The sequence below is a fragment of the Mus caroli genome, unplaced genomic scaffold (genome assembly GCF_978045245.1).
Source record: "Mus caroli unplaced genomic scaffold, Mus_caroli_1 scaffold_7, whole genome shotgun sequence".
NCBI lineage: Eukaryota > Metazoa > Chordata > Mammalia > Rodentia > Muridae > Mus > Mus caroli.
In genome coordinates, this window is record NW_028227262.1 from 116,797,961 (window position 1) to 116,817,659 (window position 19,699).

The 19,699-nt window shown below is 43.3% G+C and overlaps 1 protein-coding gene across 2 annotated transcripts in view; it reads left to right on the plus strand.

The window, feature by feature from the left end:
- Chchd3 (coiled-coil-helix-coiled-coil-helix domain containing 3) overlaps positions 1 to 18,977 on the plus strand; it is a 265,061-nt gene extending 246,084 nt beyond the window's left edge. For both annotated transcript variants that reach the window (XM_029478369.2, XM_021164672.3), the window contains 2 exons: positions 7,351 to 7,486; positions 18,270 to 18,977. In XM_029478369.2, coding sequence (XP_029334229.1) covers positions 7,351 to 7,486; positions 18,270 to 18,293 — 160 coding nt within the window. In that variant the 3' untranslated portion in view covers positions 18,294 to 18,977. The remainder of the gene's footprint in view (positions 1 to 7,350; positions 7,487 to 18,269) is intronic.
- Positions 18,978 to 19,699: the final 722 nt, after the last annotated feature.

Here is a 19,699-nt window from a genome sequence, read left to right on the forward strand (position 1 = left end):
TATCAACTGTCACTGTGGATGGCGTGTAATGAATTCTTAATGATCATTGCTGGGTTAATCATATTTATTGGCATGACTGAGTCAATGAAAGAATTCATGAACCAACCAAATCCTCATATTTTCTATCCTTGGACCAAGCATGCCAAAGTAGTAGCATGGGGAAATGGAGATAAGTTACAAAGCCATGGGCTAAGATGACTTTGAACGAGTAGCAGTTTCAACTCTGTATATTGTACACATACACATATTTAAGAAAAATCTAGGACTGATACATTCTGCATGTTCCCAGATATCTAATTACAGAATTGCCTTACATGGTGTTAGGTAAGAGGTGGTGCTGCAGAAAGGGCTGCCCTCTCTCCTGAGCTTTCAGATGGGGACCCTTGGGTGGATATGGTTATTTGTCTCCATCAGTGTCTTCTGGAGATTCAACTGTGTCCTGGAAATTTTCTTCATTGTAGATATCTAAAAGGATCTGCATCTCTTAGAACCAAGGGCCATTCCTATGAACTCCACTTACATTTTTTTCCCATGTACAGGGCAAGAATCCCGTTTCCACCAGGATGCTCAGTATAAACTGCCACTGTGAGTCCAGCACTGGGGCTAAGTCATTCTCCAGTATTTATTTACTGTACTGTTACCTGCTGTTTATTAAACAGTATCAATGTTCCTGTCATTGTTAGGAGGAAAAGAGAGAAAAATGGCTATCATGGAAGTTTCCCTACCCAGACAATGGTATTCTATAGCTGTGAAACAATGAGAACTTCAGAAACCATCGTGTCCTGGGCAAGATGTGCTCTGGAAATTGGTTTCTTTCAAGTTGAGTTAAAATATTGATATCAATCATGCCCTATATCCCCCAACTCTACCTAATAGTGCCCCTTACTCCAGATAGCCTAATGAATTTATCTCTCTCCCATTTAGAGATAACAAACTATGTTCATAGCCCAGATATGGATCAAGAAAACTGTGGTAAGGGAATTGAAAATTAACCCAGTTGTTTCTTTACCCCACACCAGATGCCTGACTTCACAGATCTTTTCATCTGAAGAGTAACATAACTTCTGTCCAAAGGATTACTTACAAAACCAAACAGTAGGGGTCATCATTCTTCAGAGGTGCAGATGGCCTCCGTTTTCTAAGTGCAGACATGGGGGAGGAGAAGGTATTTCAGTTCTCACTGGTGCTGGATGAATCCAGGCCATAGGACCCCTTGTAGGTTCAGTGGTGCTAGTAAAAGTGATGACTAGAGTTGACTTTCCAAAAGAACCTGGGCTGCAGAGGCCCACAGTGTCACTGTGCTGCCCACCCCAGGAGCCGGTGTGTGGGCACATGCTGTTGAACTTGACTCCTTTGTCCTTCCTGCCCCTGTCAGCTCTAGGTACCCCTGATAGCATTGAATGAGAAAGGAGAAATCCACTGCAGAATTGGACAGGTTTGCACGCAGCCAGTGTTCTCATTGCTTAGTACTGAGACCCTTAGTGAGTACAAAGCCAGCTGGATTGGGGGGGGAGGTGGGTAGGACCATATTGCTCCTTACAGTATCTTTGGGGTTTTTATTCTGGACTGTAAATATAAAAAGGGTTGACATTGCTTTCTTTCCCTCCCTACCAGTCACCATCCTTTTGGGGGTCCAGATTACTGAATTTGGCTCTCACATCTTTTTTTTAAAGTCAGCAGATTAGCTAGATGCTGGACTTTCAAACCCTAGGTTTACAGAACAGAATTCTATGTAAGTCAGCTTTTACTCCTCTGGGTCCCTAGGGGACTGGTTCCAGACGCAGACCCATACCAGTGTGCTCAGATAACAAGTGTCTCACATAAACTGACTTGGTCTGTGCATGTGATGTGCCTGTGATTGTTCCTGAAACTTTCAGTCACTTTGGACTGGTTGTACTTTCCTGTCACTGATACTATATGGTACTTATTAGCCAGAAAGACCCTTCAGTGCAGGGGTTGTCTTTTGTTTCTGACAGAGTCTCCATAGCCCTGGCTGGCCTCAGACTCATGGCAGTCCTTCCACCTCCACCCACTCCCCACCCCCAGCCTCCCAAATGCTGCAATTATGAGTGCCAACACTTTACTTAGCCAGATGCATTTTTCCCCCAAAATATTCTCTCCCTGGTATTGGTTAAGTCCCCAGATATGAAATACTGTCTCTCTTCTGTGTACATCTATTCTGGGTTGTTTCTCTTACAACACCCAGGCTGACTCTGTTGGGCAAAATTGTGTGTACTCATTATGAGTGGTGGTCTGCCTGTCACATTGGCTGCTCCATTGAGCTAAGTCAGTAGTTCTCAAACATGGGTCTCAACCCACTTGGCAAACCTTTGTCTCCACAATAATTTACATTATGATTCATAACAGTAGCAAAATTACAGCTATGACATAGCAACAAAAATTAGTTTATGGTTGGTTGAATCACCATAACATGAGGAATTATGTATTAAAGGGTCACAGCATTAGGAAAGTTGAGAACCACTGAAATTAAGTGCCAAGCCATATATAGTTGGCATCCATGCCCCGTCCCTTATGCTTGCAGAGGCTCTTGGCTATTTTTGTGTTGTGATGATAGACAGCAGCCTAGACGTTAACCTTGTGCTGGTGATGGGTGGCGGTGAAGGCATCTTGCATTGTTAGATGCAAGATGTTACATTACATCACAGCTGTGTGTGAAAACAAATGGAAAACAAAGCAGGTACCTGTAAGCGGTATTTGGCCTCTAATATGTAATGATGGAAATTTGAGTACAGCTCAAATAGAGGCATCATTAATAAGATGTTAGCAGTTCAAGCCAGAAATGCTTGAAATTAAGTTTGTTTTGCAGATCTTGCACTATTAGGAAAAGATAGTTTACATTTTATTGTGAAAATTAATATCAGGATACTAAAGTGTAAGGTAAAGGACAATGACAGTTTAGCAAACAGTGACTGCATTTTACATCCTTTCTTTGCATTGCGTTTTATAGTTACTTTATTATGAGTGGTAAGCAATAGTAACTTACATCATTTAAGTATTGGCAGTGAACATGGACTTAGGGTTGCATTTTGAAAAAAAATCAGCCCTGCTGGCCACTGGGCTAACATCTAAAGAACAGTTTGGTATAATTTAATGATAGCTTTTGGGCTGTACCTTAAGAATAAGAGGTTTCGCTCCACAACCATGTTACATGAAATGTCTGACCTCATGAAAGATGCGTTGTAGGATCCTATTAAGAAAACAGTTTTCTCTTTAGCATCAGGCATCTCATTAATTCATATTTTCTCCCTGCATATCCCCAGTAGTATTTCATCAGTGTCTGTAGTGCTCTCACAGGGTACCTCTGGTTAACACACAAGGAAAGGAGCCTCTTTGTGTCTGCACTCACAATGAATGACTTTTGTGTTCCCCAGAGCTGGGAGAATTCTGACTGCTGGCTGTCACCACATGACTTCTTCTGAACTATCTCCATATAGTTCTTTCTCTGAAGTTACCATATTGTATGTGCCATTTATATTAGCAGAACTAAAAAGATGGATAAGTAATTGCGTGGAAATGTAAAGTCCTGACTCACATCAAAGAAGATTGTAGAACATGAAAGTGGGAGAGGCATCAGGGAGGCCACAGATGGCCATCAAGCTGGTAACCGAGGGTCACTGTGTGTGAGGGGCTTCTCAGAACTGCTTAAGCCTCAGCTTCACCCAGTGTTTTCCCCCCTTTGACCAATTAATTCATCCTTCACAAAAGTCTCCTAAGGAAATAATCTGACTTGGTAGTGATATTTCATGTCCATCACCAGGTGGTGGGAAGCCTTGGGAAAATTAGAAACAGCCTGTATCTCTTTCTGGTCTTTTTTTTCCAAGGGATCAATTAAGGGCTTGTTGTAAGTGTAATAAGGAAACCTTGTGAGTATATTGTCCTAAATGCTTTCTAATATTGCCATTAAGCATCACCTAAAAAGGGAGGGAAAGTCTTGCTAGCTCCTAAGTCACAGAAAAAAAAAAAAGTGTTCTCTTGTGGTTTTGTTCTTGGGTCTCATATTTGGGACTCTGGCTCTGCCCTTGTGTCCAGCTTCCAGCCCCTTGGCCATGCACTAAGGTTATGGATGGGGCTGGAGGTCACTTCAGGAGCAGCTTGTGCTTGGGAAAGGAATGACTGAAGGGTAAACAAAATGACCAGGTATAGTGGCTCATGTCTTTAATTCCAGCACTCAAGAGACAAGCAGTTGGATCTCTGCCAGAATGGTCTGCATAAGTGAGTTTCAGAACAGCCTGAGAGACCCTCTCTCAAAGCAAACAAACAAGAAAAAAAAAAAGCAAAGGAAGTAGAAAAAGAGGGTGAATTCAATGAAAAGTTCCCAATGATTTCCATAAGCCAAAAAAAAAAAAGTTTTGTTATTGTTTTTTATAAATGTCTATTTTCAGAGGTTAACTTTGTTCTAACAGTTCCTTCTGGTTCAACTGGTTTTGGATAATGGTCTCCATTATCACTGTCCTGTGTTTTCCAGCTCTGTGCTCAACTTGCTCTTTATCTTGTCATTCATCCTTTCATTCAATCTATCTAAAGCCAGTAAAATTCAATTGTTTAAATGTCCTTTTCAACTAAGATTTCATTTTCTCACCTAGATATCTTGGAATTCTGCCTTTTTTTATTTTTGCCTAATAGAGGCATTTTCCTTCAGCAGGCATGAAAGCAGTCATAAAAGTCAATTGCTGATTCTATGATTATATGAAGGGCTGCTCACAATGCATATTGGAGAGATGTCTTTGAAGCCCTTTTCCTGAATGGAAGGTGCCAGGGCTTGGGCTTTATGGCCTTCTAATGTTGGATAGTAATCTCATTTAGCATCTTCCAGAGTGAAAACAGTGCATTAGGCCATCGTAACTTGCCCTGCAGATCAATACAAAGGCAGATCTGCACCGTTCAGATGAATCCAGGAGAAATGGACCCGAGTCTACAGAGGAGCTGGGGCCCAATTATTCACTGTTCTTTCCCCCTCTCTGCATCTAGTCATCAATATGGGTTAAAATGTATACAAAAAGGATTTCAGATGATGGCCACACAGAGAGAACAGACTGCCAGACAGGAAATCAAGGGCTTGAAAGCGAGTAGTAGTATTGATTTGTGGTGATAAAAGTATATTTTGATACACTTCAAACCATAAATAACTTGAGGACTTGAACCTTTATGACTGAGGGCTCAGCTCAGGGTCAGTGCTTGTGTGTGACTTGCACTGCTGCTTTCTAAAGAGGGAGAGGCATTAATGAGCTACCTACTCCAATAATCTTAAGAGAAAAATATATGCACATATGTGTGTGTGCATATACATGTGTGTACACACGAGTGTGCGCATGTGTGTGTGTGTGTGTGTGTGTGTGTGTGTGTGTGTGTGTGTGTGAGAGAGAGAGAGAGAGAGAGAGAGAGAGAGAGAGAGAGAGAGAGAGAGATACATGCATGCTGCCTGCATGTTACTAGTAAAGGAAGACCTTGGGTCTGCTTAGCCCTGCTTTTGTCTCCCCTCTACCTTTCCTCTGCCTCTATCTAGACCTAGATGTGTTAGAGACTTGGTCAGCTATTGGCACTGGGACAGAAGCTCAATAGCTCAGCTCTCCTGCATGAATCATTAGCAGTGTCAGCCATGGATTTGTTGTATTCAGCTGCACTCATGCTTAATCATATTTTATTCAACATTTACCCAGACACGAGTCTTGCTGTCGTCGGTTGGTCAGTGGTTTTCTGGGGCTGTGTTTTTGAAAGCATAGCTGACTCTTTTTTGAAGCTGATGTTCATTTATTGGGGATTAGGGAAGCTCACGTCCAGAAAAATCCACAGACATCCAGAGCGTCAAAGGCTTAAAAGAATTGAAACCCCTGGCATTGGATTTAAATTCTGCTCTCAGGTATTAGACAAAGAAGTAAAATAATGAATGAAAAACTAAAAACAGTGTTGTGTAGAATCAATCTTTTTCTCTGTATGTCTGCTTTCTTTCTGGGGTAGTGGAAAGATTGCCCCAGGGACAGTCATGTGGTTTGCATTTCCACTCCAGCAAAATATATATTAGTTTATCGTGTTGGGTTAAGTAATGAGGAGACAAACTGTCACCCAAGGGTCTGCTTATTGATGGGAAATATTCCCCCATGTTCTCTGAGGCTTTTGTTTTTAGAACCCATTAAACTTAAAATAATGCTACCTCAGGATTATATGGAAATATCAAATTTAAATTTCAGAGACAGAACTGATAAGACTGGAAGCATTTTTTTTATTAAACAAACTAATTTTTTTAAATTTACAAATTCATAGATTAATGATTGTTTTGCATATTTCTTCTCTCTGTGGTTAGTCTTTGTACCTTGAGTTCTGCTGCCATACAAACAAGAATATTTTCTGTGTGTAATTTATTTGACTTATTATTTTCAAGTGTGTATTACAAACTGTGGAAACATTTATGTTTGGCATGCCATTTTCACGGAGAGAAATTCTACTAAAATCTGAGCGTTGTAAATACAACTGCAGAAGTTTAACCTGGAAGATTTTTAGATGTTTGCCCTTTTTTTTTTCCCCATTCAAGAAGCTTATTGTATGACTTCTATAAAAATTATCCACGTTGAATAGTAAAGGTCACAAAACAAGACATAATTCCTTGGAATTTATATTCTAATAAATGTAGGCAGGTGAATCGCACTAGATTATTGCATAGTCCATGACATGGGCAGCGCAAAATGCTAGCACGGGGTCACCTTAAAGGGGGGAGAAAACCAGGAAGAGTTGTTCAAAGAAGGTTCCATGAGCTACGCTTTGAAAGATGTACAGTGGTCTTCAGTTACATGGGAAGGGTGGGAATTTGGGTGCCAAGCATTTTCTAGCTGGTGACCACAGATGTGAGATCCGTAACTGGCCCCTAAGTATGATTTACTCAGGCTGCAGCAATATTCAGGGTCCAACAAGGGCTAAAGGCAGGCAGGAGCCTGATCATATCTCTGCTGCCCTTGTACTTTATAGCAATATAGAGAGTCTGACTTGAATCAGTGGATTTACAAAGAACTCTCTAGATGACCTGTGGATGCCGGGAGAGGGCTGGGACTGTAGACACAAAGACCAGAGGTCATTGCTTGGATCTAGGAAGTATTTTGAATTTTTGTAATAATGGTGAGTATGGAAGATTAGACTGCAAGGACCAGATCTTCATGGCCTGCTGGCCATGGGTATGCCAGAAGAAGTTGGGACTGGCAGATTTCTGACTTGCCAGACCAGGCTGTAGAAAAAGAGCACTGGTGTTATTTGTAGGACCTCGGCTTATATGTTTTATATAACTTTTAACCTTGACCATTAATGAGGATGCCTTGTCTCAATTATCCTCATTTTTGTTCCCAGGCGGTATGAATACCATCCAGTCTGTGCAGATCTGCAGACCAAAATCCTCCAGTGTTACCGTCAGAACACCCAACAGACTCTCAGCTGCTCTGCTCTGGCTAGCCAATACATGCACTGTGTCAACCATGCCAAACAGGTGGGTCTGCAAGCTGACTGGGGCATCTGAAAAGTAGTAAGTCCAGTCATCCCAGTGGGTGGGAAACTTTCTCAACTCATCTAGAATCTCTTAAATCATGTTTTAGCCATAAGCTCTATCCAGTTCACTGTCAGAAGAGTCCAGATTCTAGATAGGCCTGGTGGCTTAGGCCCAGGATCCCAGCTGCTGAAAAGACTGGGGCAGAGCAACTTCAAGTTCAGGGGCAGCTACAGAGCGAGTTCAAGGACAATCTGGACAATGTCTTGAGACCGTGTCTCGAAGTAAAAGTAGGAATGGATGTGCAACTCATTGGTAGGGTGCTTGCCTAACATGCTCAAGGCCCTGGGTTCAAGTCCCTGTGTGAGAAGAAAGAAGAGTTCAAGCTCTCCTTGTATTTATGTGCAGGAGCAGAAATATATTTAAAAATATGCTTAATCGCTCTCAACCTTTCACTTTCTAATGGTCCCAGTGGTCTTATCCTCATGGTCATTACCTCATATCCCTAAACAGCACTGTCCAAACTATGGATGAAGGCTATAAATTAAGAAGCAAGCACACTTGGAGTTCGTAAGTAGTAGGAGGTCTTGCAGAAATAAGAGAAATCTACTCTTCGGTCACTAACCATTCCTCCCCCAGTTAGTAGAGGCTATTATTTGAGCAGGAGAAAGAACCTGAGTCATACTTAGGAAAGGCTTTCCTCCTTCTACATGCTTCACTTGACCCTTCATGACTGCATATGACACTCATAAGATGCATATTTTCTCTGATTCATGTGCTTTAGAAAGCTAATGATATCCCAACAACAAATTAACAGTCTCAACAGGACACACAATTACTTTACAGTTGGGTACATGGGATTTGAAGAGACACAAATTGTTGGAAACTCGGTTCTTTCTGCTGATGAACTCCCTAGAGTTGACCTTCTTGCCCATCTCAATCTAGCGTTGAGTTACACGGCATGCCTTTCCACAGCCCAGTTTGCTCCTGTTATAATAATACCACGTAGTGTAAATCTCCAGTACTCCATAAATATCCGAAGGGAGGGTAGCTATTGTCTGGGTATCTTGGAAATAACAGTAACATTAAGTAGAAAAAATGTAATCAAGATTAAAAGCCTGTGTTTTCTTGACAAGCCTCATCCCTTGCTTGTAGCCACACTTGTATAGCTGAGTATCTGCCAGGGTTCTTTAAAGGTCTTGCTAGAGGTAAAGCTACTGATGTTAGGGTAGTGTGTGTTGTTTGTCACAGAAACCTCTGATGAGCTCTTAGCAAGCCTGCAGCCTTCAACAGCAACCACCTGAGCTCTTGGGACTTGTAGACTGACTCGTGGATTTTTCTAATGTGACAATAAAGACTTGTGGAGTTGGACTGTGTCATTGATAGAAAGGTGATTGTGTCACCGTGTGTGTTTCTGGAGTGGTGTCTGATACAAGTGTCTTATTTCCAGTGTGCTTTCTGTTTTCGATGAAGTGGCAATACTGAAGGTCTTGGAGCATTGGCTCCGGCCACTCTGCCTGGTGAGGTCATGTTGAATCACAGTTAGTCCCGTGGTGTCCTGTTTATGGAATAAAAGAAAAGCTATTATTGCAACAAGGTCACATATGACACATGGTACGGTAGAGGGGAGAATCTGGCAGGTCTGGGTTTGGAACCAAGCCCTATCTCTTAGGTCTCTGGCCTTGAGCCTTGGTTTCTCTTATGATTCACTCATGTCCAGTATTAAGTACGCCTTTGTTTTTCCCAAATTCAGAATCATCATTTAGGAAAGCTATGAAATTAGACTGGTAATTCAAAGAGACCCACTCAGTTACCAGCCTGCTGTGGCTCTCCTTACTCATAGCTAGTCTGTTCAGAGTGTCTAACACTTCACAACTCTAGGTTAAGTTATGTGGAAGTGAATGGAAACCAAATAATGTCAAGAAGATTAGAGTCTTGCCATAAATTGGACAACACTAAGATACCGAGAACCATGAAGCATTACCCTTTCATCTCCTTAAGCCTTAGGATTTCAAGGTCACTTCATACCCACTCTCTTACTTGTTTTATGACAACCTGAGATGAAAATAGAAATGGTTTCTTTCATTAATCTGCAGCCCAGAGCATTGACACCTAGGGAAGTCATGATGGTAAATTTAACAACTAGTTCAAGATGCACCCTGCTATCAAAACAAAATTTTAAGAATAGGTTAAGTGATCTTTGTTTTTTTGAGCATGTGAGAAGAGACATCCATCATCCACATGTACAGAATGTGGCAGTGAGGGAAAATGAGAGCAGACATGGCGAGATGAGAGAAAGGCGCATTGAAAGGCTGCTGCAATGGTACTAGAGTCTATAGGTCACACGTAGGGCATGAGATAATAGTGCCCAGGATCAAAGGGGCTGCTTGGCCTGTGCCCTAAAAGGCCACCCATGTTGGCTTCAGGGACGTGGTATCTGCATCGACAGCAGCTGTCATTCTCTGATACAAGCTGTCCTTTCACTCCCTGTGAAGATTGTCTAACCTCAGGACCCCAGTTCTGCCCCCTTAGTATACAGTGTCTTCCCTGCCTATTGTACGGCTCCAGGTGGACCAGCTCCCTTCACTTAGCCTTCAGTTAGGTCCAGACGTACTAGACGTGTAACAGGACAGCAACCCATTAGGTCTCATTCCATTTCCGACACTGCAAGGGTTTCCCCTGTGGGATAATCACAGGAGTCCATTCCACGTTCACATGACTCACAAGCTTGGGCTCTCACGGGTCCCTGGAGCGCTGTTCTGAAGACTAATAGATTTTACTGGTAAGAAAACTTCCGGATGTTCCTTACCCTTGCTGTTTCTGTCTTATTCACCCATTGGCTGACATTAATCTTCAGTGGTTCTTAAACAGTTCCTTGTGGGTTGGCATGAGACATTTAGACTTACTGCCAGTATATTAAGTTATGTATTCTTCATGGAGGTAAAAAAGATACTAAATCGCTCTAATATAATTTCTCAGTTATAAAAGTAACTGACTAGGTTTAAGTACAGCATTTAAAAAGGAGTGTCAATTGACATACACTTGTGCCTCTCCCATATCTGCTTAACCTGCTAACTTTCTAAACTCCCCAGTATTGAATGACCTCTTCTTGACATTAAACCCTAGTTCCCATTCAGTCTTGCTATACCTGACTTATATCGGACTTTGTAAACTGGGAAAAGAATGGGAATCCAGTGCTCACAGTCAGCTATTGGATGGAACACAGGGAGTCCAATGGAGAAGCTAGAGAAAGCACCCAAGGATCTGAAGGGGTCTGCAACCCTATAGGTGGAACAACAATATGAACTAACCAGTACCCCGGAGCTCGTATCTCTAGCTGCATATGTAGCAGAAGATGGCCTAGTCGGCCATCACTGGGAAGAGAGGCCCCTTGGTATTGCAAACTTTATATGCCTCAGTACAGGGGAATGCCAGGGCCAAGAAGTGGGAGTGGGTGGGTAGGGGAGCAGGGTGATGGGGAGGGTATAGGGAACTTTCGGGATAGCATTTGAAATGTATATTAAAAAAAATAAATTAATTAATTAAAAAAAAAGAATGGGAATCCAAGAGTAAATGACACCAAAATGTCCCCCCAATAGTTTTCTTCTTCTTCTTCTTCTTCTTCTTCTTCTTCTTCTTCTTCTTCTTCTTCTTCTTCTTCTTCTTCTTCTTCTTCTTCTTCTTCTTCTTCTTCTTCTTCTTCTTCTTCCTCCTCCTCCTCCTCTTCCTCCTCTTCCTCCTCCTCCTCTTCCTCCTCTTCTTCCCCTTCTTCTTCCCCTTCTTCCTCTTCTTCTTCCCCTTCTTCCTCTTCTTCTTCCCCTTCTTCTTCTTCTTCCCCTTCTTCTTCTTCTTCCCCTTCTTCTTCTTCTTCTTCCCCTTCTTCTTCTTCTTCTTCTTCTTCCCCTTCTTCTTCTTCCCCTTCTTCTTCCCCTTCTTCTTCTTCCCCTTCTTCTTCCCCTTCTTCTTCTTCTTCTTCTTCTTCTTCTTCTTCTTCTTCTTCTTCTTCTTCTTCTTCTTCTTCTTCTTCTTCTTCTTCTTCTTCTTCTTCTTCTTCTTCCCCTTCTTCCCCTTCTTCCCCTTCTTCTTCTTCTTCCCCTTCTTCCCCTTCTTCCCCTTCTTCCCCTTCTTCCCCTTCTTCCCCTCCCCCTCCCCTTCCTCTTCCTCTTCTGCTGTGTGTGTGTGTGTGTGTCCATCTCTATCCCTATCTGGCCCCAAATTTACCGATTCCTAGAGATCTGCCTGCCTCTGCATTCCATGTACTGGGACTAAAAGGGTACAGTACCATACCTGGCACTCCAATTGCTAGTTTTTAAAGTGAAGGAGGGCTGACTTACAGATCAGCATTGCCTCTATTCCCTGTAACATTCCACTGCTTTAATGTTTACTTGGTAGGCAAGAATTGCAAGCATTTTAGCTACCCCCCCCCCCCCAGGCCTGTTGCTATGCAAAGAACTTAATGGGATTCTCATGGAACTTTCTGTTCTCCGAGTGGTAGGGTTATTGTGCAGTGCTTTCACCAGACCATTCGTGGTGGTCACAACTTTAGTTTTTTCTTGGTGAGCTGAGGGTTTGAAGCTCTACCTACAAGGTCTGATTCTGTGTTTGTTGTGGAGAGCAAGAAGTAGGTACAGGCTCAAGAGGCATGGCCTATTTAGCGATAGCACCCTCTTTCTGAGATTTTTGGGATCTAGTGCCTTTACCTCATGAAGTTTGCTGTCAGTCACCCTTGAGACGGACTAGTCTGCTGCTCTGTAGCTTCAGCTGCATATCCTGTTCTCAAGTTCATATTCCTAACAGGCATGGTGATCTGATGACCAGGAGAGGCTGGAAACAGTTCACGGTTTCTCCAGAGTCAGTAAAGTAAAAAAACAGCTACCCCACAGCCAGCCACCTGCCAGCTAATGAACTCCATTACAAAATGCAGATGCCGTAGCCAGCTCTGGGCTCCTAGTGTACTGTGATGCCCCACAGTCTATGAGGTATAGTCCACGGGAGGTGAGGGACTTTGAAGATGCAATAAGTGTGCAGGATGACAAAACCAGGACCAAGACTTAAGTTATAGCATGGGCAGTAAGCTGGTAGCCAAGCAGCTTTTCCGTTGAGACTTGATCTTGTGCTAAACTGTAGAGATCAGAAAGTGCCCTGACTACAGAGAGAATGCCAAGTCACGACCTTCACCAGTGAAGCTAGCTAGACCCCAAAATTACACTTCCCAAAACTAATGTCCATAGTCCTCTCATTTATAAACTATGAACAAAATCTCCAGTATTGGTTATTTCCAAAATAGAAGACTCCAAGATTATCATGTGTGGAGGAATTTGTCTAGGGAAAATTTGTCAAGGACATTGTATTTTACCTCCCCTATAATTTGGATTTGTGTTCAGCTAGGCTTCAAAGCATTCCCCTATTATTGAGCCTGAAAAGGTTCTGGAAACAGGAATATCTGTTACTTGGAAATCCCGGCTCTTGTACGGGAAAAATACTTAATGCCAGAGCAGGCTGCTTTGTGGCTGTGTGCCGATGAGTTCACGGTGACATGTTGACCGGACTCTTGGAGCTGGAGGACTTGGAGATCATCAACCCCACCCCCATCTTTTCCTTAGCACAGTTCCAGAGTAGGAATGAACCATACATAGCAGAGCTCATCGCCTGCTCTGCATTTCAAACCCAGGAGGGCACAGACATGTGTGAACCTCACAGGCTCTGAAATTTATAAATTGTGCATGGCCAACCTTCCCCTTAAGGATTCTGAACTGGAAGATTAGAAGTGGGGCTCAAGCACCCCAAACTTGCACCAATTTCTGCAGGGTCTGTCTGGTTCTCTTCATGACAAGGCATGCCACTGTCACAAGCTACCTGTCCAGGCTACCTAGAAGTCTAAACTCACTGTCCGTGGAATGTATCTAAACTCACTGTCCCTAGGATACATCTAAACTCACTGTTCCTAGGATACATCTAAACTCACTGTTCCTAGGATGCATCTAAACTGAGCTTGGGAGAAGGCAGAAACCACTCCAGTAAAAGTGCTCTCCATCTTGTGACCTCCAAAGCAGAAGGCCATCCTGGGGGAGTCACCCCAGCACTCACAGCCTGTCTCTGGGCTAACACCCTCCACAGTGACAGTTCAGGTCCCCAGAATCTCCTTGACTCAGAAGCCCATCTAGTATAACAGAAAGCACAAAGGCAAATCAAGGGCAGCCTGTGGGAAGGCCTCTGGCCGCAGGTTTTATTGTTCCCTGACTTCTCTATTGTTTCTTAGTGGCTGGAAGGCTGCACACAGTGGTCTTGCTCCTCCTGTGGGGCGGAGGCTCATCGAGTTTGAAGCTGTCCGAGCAAGTTGCGCCCCCCCCCCCCCAGTCCTACCCATCCTAGGGATGTGTTTCTCACTCTTTCTGAGAGAAATACTTTGCTTTACAGCATTTTCCCTTTTTTAAAAAAGTTGAATTTAATATAAGAAATATTACCATGGATTTTCATTTTTCTTAATAGTTATTTCCCAGGGCTCCTTTTCTAAAAGTTTGAGCTGTAGTCTCACTGTTTTGTCTACTTCTGTGGCAAGTTGTATAAACAGTTAATTGCTTGTAAATTAATTTGAATGTCACACAGAGACATGGATGATATGAAATGAGATCCAGGCAGGTGACTGGTGTCACCTACAAAAGCAGGAAGCAGAAAGCACAACCCTGACTGGAGGGAGCACACCAAATCCAAAACTACTCAGGCCACCCAGCTGGCAGGCAACAGTGCTTCTCGGAAGCTAACCTGGAGGACGGTCTTCCTCTCTCCCCCACCATCCTCTCATTGATTTTCCCCATCACAGGTCAGCCCTAGCTCGCCTAAGTGAAAACTCGTCCTGAGGCTATGCCTGACTGGGGACCTGCTGCTATGTTAGTCCTCCTGCCCACACCTAATTCTACTGAGTCTGAAAGCTTGGGGAGATGCTAGCTAGCTCTTGGTGGTCTCTTTTTAAATCCCATTCTCTTGGTAATGATTGCTTAGCAATACCGGGGTGCTTTTAAATCTACTGAGACAGCCAGTGGCTGTCCACTGCTAGTCAGCCTCTGTAAGAAAGCAGAGATCCAGAAACTGGAGATGCCTGTGGAACAAAAATACTTGAGAAAAGTGCTTGAAATCATTTTACTAAGTGGAAATGACATAGTGTCGTAGGTCTCCGGGGCACTGTTCCTGTTTGACCGAGTGAGTTCATCAGTGGCTGGAACTGAAAGAGCTATCAGAAAAGAGCAGTGTTGCTTCCTGAACCATTCACTCCTTTTGGTAATTTACGCAGCTGTTTACAGAAGGCGTTTCTGCAGACCCAACTATGTGAATGAGGAATTTCTTTCTCCACATTAAGTGTTAGCATTTCCTTAAATGAAAGCAGCAGGGTTTTTAATATAGCTTGCAAAGCTTCTCCTTCATTCTTTAGGGAATTTCCTATGTTAATTTATGCAGTGTTAATTTATGCAGTGTTGAAATTCAGCCCAACCGCATCCAGATACAGAAGATGCAAAGCTTATGGGACAGCCTGTGAGGTGTAGTGTAGCCCTGTCAGTCCTGGGCTCCCTCTAACCAAAGGCCCTGGCTCTAGCTTTCAACGGGTCTTATCACACAGCTGTGACAGAGTAAGAGCACAGAATGTTTATCAGTTTATTCATCTTTTTAAAATCCCAACTTGATGTGTATTTGTTAATGTCTCTGACAGCAGTGAAGCAGTTTTGTACCACCTCTGCCACCCTTCGGTAGCAGCTGAGTGCAGTGTGACAGCGGGATTATAGACCATCCCCGCAGCTTTCCTCTGTTCCCTAATGTCTCCAGAGAGTGACACACAAACCACTGAGCCATTACACTCCGTCTGAGGGACTAGGAGTCTAATCCATGTAGCAGGGATACAGGCTCTCTGTACTGTGAGTACAGAGAGCCTGTATCCTAACGGTCTGAACTCCATTTGAACCAGGGTCCAGCTAGTCATTCTTCAGGAAAGTAGAGCATTGTTGGCATTCCACTGAAAATTACTCATCTATAATTGCTTAGGACTGAAGAGAAAAGAATGGCTAAAAGAATCCATCAGCCCCCACAGAACCCCTTAACTCTGGCTTTCATTGTGTTCCACTAGCTGCAGATTATGTTACAACACAGAAAAGAGGCATGTTGTCTGTCACCTGGCTATGTAGTGATCCATAGTGAACCATGGATCCAGACCAAGCAGATGCCACAGTGCTTAAGGCTCCCATTGGTGAATTCAGAAATACATGGGACCTATCACACACACACACACACACACACGCACACAATGCACAGTAAACCATAGAGTATCACTCAGGGGTTACTTTCCCCTGAAACAGGGAGCCCTAAGTGGGCTCATATAGCTCCTAGTCCCTTGTACAGATAGTAAAGATGAGCAGAGTGAGGTGGTCTGGGCATCATTTTCAGAGCACCCACCTTTGTCATTGGAGACTTGCACAGATCAAGACACAAAAAGTTGAGCCTAGAAGAAATGCTATGGCGCTGACAATGGCGGACAGTGTCTGACTTGGGAGGTTAGCTGTTCTATTTCATCCGCAAACCCAGCACTGGTTGCAATGCACTTGAAAGGAGCCTTCATGCAGTGTGCATTCTCCTGTCCTCTCCACCAAGTGGAGCTTTTGCTTCTTCAGCTTTTTCCTGCATTTTATCTAGACCTGTTTTTTTCTTCCCAAGCCTGTTTGTCTCACTAGCCTGTCTGCCTATTCTATAGTGCCCCTGTCACCATACCACTTATAATCACAGACCCTAGAATTATCACATCACCATCCACTCTTCGTTTGGAGGGCCGTTTGTCCTTCCACTCTTGGTTCTTCATGTTCCCACTGTCTTTGTCCTTAAATCATTTGACTTTTGACCTTTCTTTCCAAACCTGTGACTTCTTTCTAATGGTTACTGTAAGAATGCCTCATTCAAAATCAGCTCACAAACTCCAAACTGAGTTTATCTTCTTTGTTCGCAGAGTGTCCCTTCCTATACTCTGTCACTTCAGGTCAACCCAAACCCCTCTTCCCTCTTTTCTTCTCTGGGCTTCTTGTGTCTGTTTTCCTGGTCCACTCTTGCTTGGTTTGCAGTCTGATCTGCTGGGTCTTCCTACTCCACACTCCCCTCCATTTAGTTCACTGTACTGAGGACATAGGTTCAGTTTCATGAGTGCCATTCTCCTGTTTAAGAAGCATTTGTTGGATACTCATGTGTTTTCAGTGGCCAGTTGGCAAGCTTGTCCATCTCGTGTCCATTTTGGCCCTGCCTCCTCCCCCTCCTTAACCATGCTGGTCTTTTCTTGACTCTTAACTGCTGCTGCTGTACCATCTGCCCTACCCACAGCCCCAATTTCTGTCTGTATTCTGACTACCCTGAGATAGTGTGCAATGACTTCCTTCCTTCCTTGTTTCAGCTGCAGAGAAAAGCCTTTCCTGGTCCTGAATGCAACATGAACAAAAACCTTCCCTTGCATGCCTTGTTCCATGAGAGGATTTTTTTTTTTTACCATGTACGTGTGTATCTTAATAAACCTTAGCATACATTTAGCAAATAAGTAAAAAATAGCAAATTATTACCATGCTGTGTTAGGGTTTTACTTTGTGAACTGATACCATGACCAAGGCAACTCTTTTTTTCATTAGATATTTTCTTCATTTACAATTCAAATGCTATCCCAAAAGTCCCTTATATCCTTCCCCAACCCTGCTCTCCAACCCATCCACTCCCACTTCCTGGCCCTGGTGTTCCTCTATAAGGACAGCATTTAATTGGGGCTGGCTTACAGGTTCAGAGGTCCATTATCATCAAGGTGGGAGCATGACAGCATCCAGATAGTCACAGTACAGGAGGAGCTGAGACTTGTACATCTTCATCTGAAGGCTGCTAGGAGAAGATTGGCTTCTAGGCAGCTAGGAGGAGGATGTTAAAGCCCAAGCCCCAGTGACACACCTACTCCAACAAGTACACACTTCCTAGTAGTGCCACTCCCTGGGCATATACAAACCATCACACAAGCTTAGTCTTTCATATCCCAAGGGTATGTGGGATAGCTTTCCCATAGCCCTTAACAAAATGCAGTGAGGACTCAATAGCTTAGCTGGCAAGAATACAGGGACTATGAGGACAAGAAGAAAATGCAGCTACAGGCCTCACCTGTACTTTTATAAGTGGCTTCAAAACTAAAAGGGAGATGGCTACTTTTTTATTCTTAAAGATATAGAAGAATGGGGGGAAAGTATCTCCTGCTGCCCCAGCGGGCTACAGTTCCCTCTGATGGTTGTTATCTGCCATCCTCATTCCCAGTACAACACTTGGGCAGTTTGGGAAGAGACCTGCCTGTAGTGTTGCTGGGGGCTGTATAGACTTGACATCTACATTCTGCCCGGAGTAAGCTGTAATCTTTGGACGTGGGCTTGATAGTTCATAGATGAGATTCTTCCTCCAGAGCCTTTGGGTTTCACTGCTACACTGTGTTCTTCCTACTCCACACTGTCTCAGCAAAATGTCCCTGATTCCAGATGCCACAGCACCCTCCTGCCATTTTCCAGGCCATGCTCTTACCCAGGCTGTTCCTCTCAGATGCTGATGGGTGGGTCATTTGGAGATTCAGATGGACGGGATAGGGTATTTCTTAGAGTATTTTGAGATGGGAAAGCATATGCTTTGTCCTTGGGTTGGAAGTCGGTATTTGAAAAGCACTGAAATCAACCTAAATGCTTCCTGCCGTTTGTTTGCCCTTGCCTTCTGGTAGTGGAACTTATACTTTCTGTTTCTCTTGCAGAGCATGCTGGAGAAGGGAGGCTAAAGTTACCCTGAGAACATGCAAGCTCTTCAACGTTAATTCCAGAGGTGGAACATTTTTCTTTTCCTAGTATGAAAATGACCCATATAAAGAGAAGACCACTAAAGACAGACAGGCACTGGAAAATGGACTCAACTGAATCATAACGTGTTTTGATCAACAGTTTAAAAAGCCATGTTCTAGATCAGCGATCAGTCATCAAAGAACACTGTTAAGTGTTAATGAAACCACAAAATGAATAAAAGAGGAAGGTAGTCCACCCCACCTTTTTGTACTCTCTTTCCAGCTTCCACTGATATAAAATGTTCTCATCACTCCAGGCTCCATCCAGCATGTAGTGACTTCCACTCTGACGAAGCTGGGTGGAGGGACATCAAACTATTTCAGATGGAGAGACAGCAAGAAAGCACTGGGCTGGGGCAACAGTGTAGACTTGCAAGACTGTTGAGCCTGGGTGTGCTCTTCTCATTATATAGAAGCTAATTCATTGTAACTTATGATGATCTTTCAAGGAAGACAGAAAGGAGAGAAAATGTACCTCTTTTGCTGGAATAATGTTTATGATTGCAGGTAAAATAAGGCATTTTTGTCAATATAAAGGCAACCTTGGCTTGTTCAACCAAGTATCGAATACTGACAACTTCACTCACTATCAATAATAAATCTATTTTCTGACTAAGACTGGCATTTGGACTGGGGCCTCATGTGTTCCTCTGGCTGGAGTTGGGCTGGGTGACTGACTCATGTGACTTGCATTGCTTTTAGTTTGCATTTTCACTACAGCTCTCCTGTTCCAGGCCAGCCACGCAGTGTTGCCTGCAGCTTGCCTCTCACATAGGTGCATTCAGTAAGATTTTATATGTTGCATGAACCTTCCTTTCTTTGGCATGACTTAAAGTCTTCTGCATGGCCAGAGGCAGTAGCTGAGGCCCTTCTGACCCTGCCATACTATGAAGGTGCTTAAAAAACAGCCAAGGACCATAGCCTTTCTTTCCCCAGTTCATTGCCACTTCCTGATTATAACTGCTTAATCTAGGATTGGGGCTCCAGCCTCAATTTAGGGACCTGGAAGCTACATGGTTGCTCTCAGGAAATAGGAAGAGCCAGTGCTCTGTGATGTCAACCATATTCTGTCTTGTAGAATTTTCATTGACTTGTTTTGTGGAGAGTTTAGCAAAGTGATTGAGAATTCATACCCAAGAGCTAGAGAGATACTCAGAGGTTAAGAGCTTGTGTTCCTCTTGTAGAAGACCTAGTTTCGGGTATCAACAGCCACTTCTGATGCCTCACACCTACCTATAAGTAGTTCCTGGCTAGTGCTCTCTTCTAGTCTCCAAGTTCAATTGCACTCACATATCCAAACCTACATTCACACAGATGCACACATATATGAATACACACATGTATAT